Raw genomic sequence first — 6,343 nt, 5'->3', positions numbered from 1 at the left:
GGTAAACTCACCTTTTAGTTTGGTTTAAATTATTACACTGGCAAAGCTTTATTTAGTCTGACTGGCGTGAAGTAGGCTGTTACCACGTAAGCGCATAGTTTAAATGAACAAAATAGTTTTTTTATGGGGAAGTTTAAGGTCTGAGAATACAATCATTTCTGTTTATCCTATATTGATAGGAAGCAGTCCAGTTCGCCCATATTTAACATACTGGTAAGCCTGTGTGAAATTACAGTAGCAGTGTTAATTCATTACAGTAGGCCTAGTGGCAATAAGTAATGAGACGTTGCAGACTTCCTCCCCATCTGTCTGTCTACTGAGCTGCCGATCAGTAGCTCTGCGATCTGTGTGCAACCCCTGGAGAGTAAAAAAAAAAAAAAAAAAAAAAAAAACCCCTGCTCTGCTCCTCTGCGTCCCCCTCCTCGATAGCTCTGCGCTCTTCTCCTCGCCTGCATGTGTGAGTGCGTGCATATATGGAAAGCCCCCCCACACACACACACACGTACGCGTATGCATGAATTGTGTGCGTGCTCCGGCTGCTGGTTCACAGCATACAGTCACAATGAATGGCTGCCTGTAGCGAGGCGGAGGGAGACACTAGACTGCTTATTCTGCGCTGGTCCTCCATTGAAACACTTTCCAGCGGAATACAGCCGAGGGGGTGAGTTGAGCACGGCGGGTCACCGAGGACAACGGTTCGGGCTCGGCCCGACGAGACGGGTCAGTCGGTTGTCCGAGCCCCGAACTGTGTGTGTGTGTCGGGGGGGCTTCTTCATTTCAGATGGGTGAATTTGGATAGCGGGGTGGTGTATGGTCTGTGGCGGTGTGTGGGGATTAAGCTATTGTTGTTTTATTGTTTTTTAGGGGATAGGGTGGTAAAGTTGCGCTAGCTACTATGGGGGATGGGCTCATGGGGACAGACCAAACTTTAACCACTTCACCGGCTTCACTCACTCGTCGCCGCGGGCTGCCCCCCCCTTCCGTCGGTGAGTGACTTGATGAGTCCTCCGCTCCTCTTTCTCCCGCATTCCTGAACTTTCTGAAAACTACTTGGTGTTTGGGGAGGGGGTGCATTCTCTTCTTCTTAACATGCTGCATTTGAAAACCGCAGGCAGTCGTTGATTCGCCCAATATCACGGTGTCCTGTCGGTAAACGGGTTAAGATTTTACATCCAACCCACTACTTTCCTTTCTCCTCCTCCTCTCCTCTCCTCTCGCCATGCCGGATCCATCCGTCTGTCTCGCCCACAGTTGCAGCGCATTTGTGTCCCGGGATGACCTGTTGATGTCGGCTAAAGATGGAGTGCCAGTATCACCCAGAGCCATCCGCTATAACGTTAGACCTCCCTCTTCTCTCCGGTAAAAAAAAAAAAAACGTTATCACGTAAATATTCACATTGGAGTTAATCCAAGTGGACGTAACGTTAGCCTGTGTTGCTTCTTGAGTCCCCTCTTTTTTTTTTTTTTTTTTTTGGTGGAGATTTAATAAATAATTTATTCGCTTTGACATATCATAAGCGACATTTTGGAGGGGAACAACGCGTGTCTGTCCCGTATCGGTAGCTGCCATTCGGCCGGAGGAGGAGGAGGGAACTCGGTCTAAACGGACATCACACCGCGCTGGCACGGAAAGAGGGGAGACGCGGAGAGCGCTGAACTGCTGAATATTTTATCCCCTCGACTATTTTTGTGGCAGATTTCGTACCCCCGGTTCCTCGGACAATAAACGTGTGTGGTTTTTTTGGGGGGAGGGGGGGGAGGGAAGTTGAAACCGGGGTTGGCATACAAAATAAAGAAGAGGAGCTCTTTTTGTCCCTTTTCTCTGCCGCCCGCTCCCTCCCTCCGGTGAACGCACGCACACACCGGCCCGGGCCAGCCGAGGACTCCCAAATCCTACCGGGCATCGAGGCTGGCACACGGCGGGACACCGAGAGCTCTCTGCCCGTTCTGGTTGCCCCGCTAGTGGCGAGCTCTGTCTCTCGAGGCGTCTACCGGCGAGACATCGGCTCTGCTAGACTTCCATGTGAGATTAATTGATGTATAATTGATGTGAATAAATAACATTTTCGTTTTTGAAGTTTCAGCTCTAGTCGTGCTCATGGGAGGCTACACTATAGCCACATTTTGGTGCCTGTCTACCCACGAGTGTCGATAAATACAACATTTTCAGCCTAAAATGTCTTTAAACTAAAGGCAACACAAGGCTGGGTTTTTTTACACGTGATTTAAAGGCAGGTTTGCGTATTATATGTATAGGTGAAGTGTTTACTAATGCCAGTGTTAGCCTTAGCTTTAGCTTGCTACTTGCTAACAGGCCACCTTTAACCTCTCTAAACCAGGAAACTGAATATGATTAGGTAGTGATTGATGTTGATGTCACAAGCTTGTGTTAGTATTGATTCAAGTAGTTGCTTGGATTGATTATATGCCATCAAGCTGACTGCAGTGATTAAGTTACTTTTTTAGGTATTTGGGTGTTAGCTGGAACATGTGGTTAGTCTGCTTAAAGTAAACCAGAGTTTGTGGCACTGGAGATTAATTTAAAAAGTTGTAGAGGACACACACAGTTTGGCATTAAGTCAGAGCATATAATGGGGCACAGGGGAACTGCAGGGCAAGGGTCAAGTGGTGTGAATTAACTCCCCTTTATGTTTCCTGGAAGTTGTTGTGACCTCTCTGACCTGCGAGGAGGGAAGAGTGGCTGGTAGGTTGTCCTTGGGGGACATCTCAATGCTCCACAGTGTGTTGAAATTAAATCAGGCAAACAGTTCACTCCTGTGAAAGAAAAGGTTTGCTTTCAGGCTACCAAAATACACTTGAGCAGTTTCAAGTTTTAGCACACATACTGGTGTCTTATTGTGAATGTCAGCATAACCATATAATTTTCTGTGTTGCTGCTTTTTGTTTTTGCCTTTGATTATTGAGGGAAGATTTTCTTCACACTAATGCTTTGTCTGAGCAACTGCCTGCTTATTATTCATATGATTTCACATATTTACACCTGGAAACAACCACAGGCATCTACTATTGGCCGCTGAGAAGCTCCACTGGGACACTTGTTGGTTCAGTTGCTCGGCCAAGGCCACGGGAAGTGCAGATGTTAGACAGCAGACAGTGTAGATCATGCGTTTTTAGTACTTAGTTTCCCCTGCCAGCCCAGAGGTCAAAACGACCAATTTTTAATCTTAATCCTGCTGCTCTATCAGCACACTTAGGTACTGTAACCTGTTTTGATAAGACAGAAATCCACATTACCATTAAGACCCTGATATACTAATTAAAGTAGGAGTAATGTATGTAAACAAATCCTGGATAAGACCCATAGTGCATGGGGAAAAATATCACTCTGAGCCACTTCAGTTGAATAATAATTACGTTAATCTAATGCATATTGCTTTCTTTACATCGACACAAACTGTCAAGGCACAATGTGTCAAGGTACAATGGCCAGCAAACAGTGACTTACTCGTGTCAAAACATTATTGATTTTAACGGAATAAGTAGAAAACTAAACTGTAATTTATACACTTAGGCGCTAATAGTGTTTTGATATGATGGGAATGTTATTCAGATCAAATTGTACCAAGTGCTCCCAATCCAATAAGCAGCCTGCATTCTTAATTGTTTTTAGTCCAGAATATGGCTGCCCAATTAATTAAGCATAATACTATTGTAATGGAAGTTTACATAATTAATACACATACTAATATTAGCATTTGGGCAATCTTTAAGTATCGTATTCCAACTGCTTTGCTTGCTGCTGTTAAACACCCAGAGATGCTCATAACCAAGGTTGTTATTTTAACCATAACTGTGTAGGCACTAATACAATTTTCAACTTAGAGCATTTAAAAATAAAATTAAAACACTTTCAATGAAATGTGTAGCACTGGGATTGTAAATAGACATGCTTTACTCTTTCTTCTCTCATCTATCAAAATTAATTAGTTGCTATAAACCTAATAATTAATTATGATGGAGTGCTGATGACCCTCTATCCTCAGTGCTGCCCTTATGTAGGCGTTAGGCAGGAGCTCAGGATTGCTTTCATCCACTTTTTTCAACCTTTATTTTAATACTAGGGGAGGTTTGCTGAGCATGCATGCTACAGCATCCTGCAGTATCCTGCTTCACATTCACACCTGGAAACTTCCCAGTACAACCACTATCTTTTATTGTTTGTTAAGGAGCAGCTCCACTGAAGGAGTTGGAATTTGAAGGAAAAATCCACCTTCAGGAGCACTTATACTGTTTTATAATTTGGTAAGTCCATACCAATAGTGTATTTTGTGAAGGGTTGTAATTTACTTGTCTTCTTAATCTTACTTGCCCAAAACCTACCTTGTCTAAGTTTCCCAGAAGGACTTTCAACAACCACTAGAGCACTATGTTTTTTATGACGTATACTGAATGTGAGGTTGTAAAGTAAGGTTTTGCAATTAGAGACATTGTCATGATGTGTCATGCCTAGTTGTTCAGATAACATAAAAGCTGTCACCAACTACTACAGGTCAACAAAGGTTAAGAGTATTGCTGCACTGCACAATGCTCTGCTGATTCTGGATGTGTTGAAGTTCACATCTGTGCCTCTTCCCCCTCTAAATGTTGGTGGCTCTCAAAAACGCCCTTAATGTTTGTCAGAATAACAACAAAAGTTGGTGTTTACTTTAAAAATAATGTAATACTATCAAATTTGATTGTGGCTGAGCTGAAAATTGCTTATTAAAGTTGTATACAGTTGGCCTGTTAAACACAAGAAAAAAGAAAATATACAACTAAACACCAAACAACATGAGCATATAGGCTATAGGTTTTTGTTTGTCCAACTCCCCTGCAAAGTGGTGCATCCTGAATCCTGGGTCTCTGTGTTGGCGGGATGTTGAATAATGTGTTTTATATTATGTAAGGCCAGTTGTGCTGTGAGTGGATCGTGTTTACATTTTCCAGCTGTTGAGCTAACCAACATATTCAAACTACAATTCAAGTTGGACATGTGGTTATTGGTGCAGACTGTCTTAAGTCCTAAGGGTGGGCTGAATACGGCTGCCTTTAGCAGCGTGGCCCAGAGTGAGAAGTTGTCCAAGACCTCCAGAGTGACAGTCACAACAGCTAATCAGTGAGGTTTAACCAAGAACACCCTGCGATGCACAGCTGGTCAGCAAGAGTCCCAAGTGTTTTCGTTCCACTCATGATAAGTTGCTATATGATTTCCTATGAGGAGATGCATTTCATGGCTGTAAGCTCTGATCGGCCTGCCGGTCGTCCCTTGCTTAATGCTGAACAGCTGAGTACCCAAATATAGTGCTGGGCAATATTATTTTACTCAGCATTAGTCATTGCACTTTTTTTTTTTGTCTGACTTGTAATGCACAATTTTGTTGACTACATAAGCTCTACGTATCAATTTCTAAATCAGATTTCTGCTATAATGATTTGTGAATTACTTGGGATTGGAGCTGAAAGTTACAGTTGTATTTGGACTTAGTGTTGTCATGCAGGACAGTGTGATGGATGGATGGTTTTACACCTTTTTTTCAGGTGACCTATTTTTTTTTTTCTAAATGCTCCAACAACCCAAACTTAAAATTAAGGGGAACATATTATTCAAGTGTAAACACAATTTTCTGCCTAAACGATTGCATTTTTACATGTTTATGTAAATAAATATCAATACTGTGGTACATAGTGCTGAAATGATCAGTTGATTAATCAATTAATGATTGCACTGTCTTGGAATGACAAGACTGTTTTTGTTGTATGCAAGTATAATGACAAAGTTGAATTAAATTAGTTGATCAACTGATAATTTATTGAACAAAAATGTCAAACATTTGTATGCTCCAGCCTCTCCATTATGAGGATTTGCTGTTTTGTTTTGTTTTTTTTTTCTAACTCATATCAACACAAACTGAATCCCTTTGGGTTTTTTAGCGGTTATTCGGGCAAAATAAGCACTTGGAAGGGCTCTTGGAACTTGAATTGGGCATTGTCTACATAAGCAATCAGTCATAAAATTGATTATTTATTTCTATATATATATATATATTGATAATGAAAGTCATCAGTTACAGCCTGAGTGGTGCAGCAGCAACTTGCTGTATATACAGTAGCTCATGATTGTTTCATGAACTCTTAACATTTTGGGCAGTAGGGAAGCTACTGAGAGAGTTTGACTATTGTTGGTTTCTATATATTTTGCAAATGACCCCATAGCGACCCATTCAAAATGATCCCATGAGCTGTTGGTCAGTTGTGACCCAGACATTGAATACTAGTGAACTACGCAGTTCTAGACATTCTCCATAATTAGAGAAATCCCATTAACGTTTTCTTATTATCATGA

General features: G+C 41.9%; 1 protein-coding gene across 5 annotated transcripts in view; it reads left to right on the top strand.

The window, feature by feature from the left end:
- Window positions 1–486: 486 nt before the first annotated feature.
- nacc1b (nucleus accumbens associated 1, BEN and BTB (POZ) domain containing b) overlaps window positions 487–6,343 on the top strand; it is a 33,749-nt gene continuing 27,892 nt past the window's right edge. For 3 of the 5 annotated variants that reach the window (XM_044190128.1, XM_044190129.1, XM_044190127.1), the window contains exon 1: window positions 487–661. In XM_044190128.1, the coding sequence (XP_044046063.1) occupies window positions 567–661 (95 nt within the window). In that variant the 5' untranslated portion in view covers window positions 487–566. Of the gene's footprint in view, window positions 662–741; window positions 987–1,046; window positions 2,024–6,343 lie in introns of those variants that run through there. The other 2 variants (XM_044190131.1, XM_044190130.1) reach the window with 2 other exon arrangements.

The sequence above is a fragment of the Siniperca chuatsi genome, linkage group LG3 (assembly GCF_020085105.1).
Source record: "Siniperca chuatsi isolate FFG_IHB_CAS linkage group LG3, ASM2008510v1, whole genome shotgun sequence".
Lineage (NCBI taxonomy): Eukaryota > Metazoa > Chordata > Actinopteri > Centrarchiformes > Sinipercidae > Siniperca > Siniperca chuatsi.
Note: the sequence above shows the minus strand (reverse complement) of the source record. Positions and strands in the feature narration are given on the sequence as shown.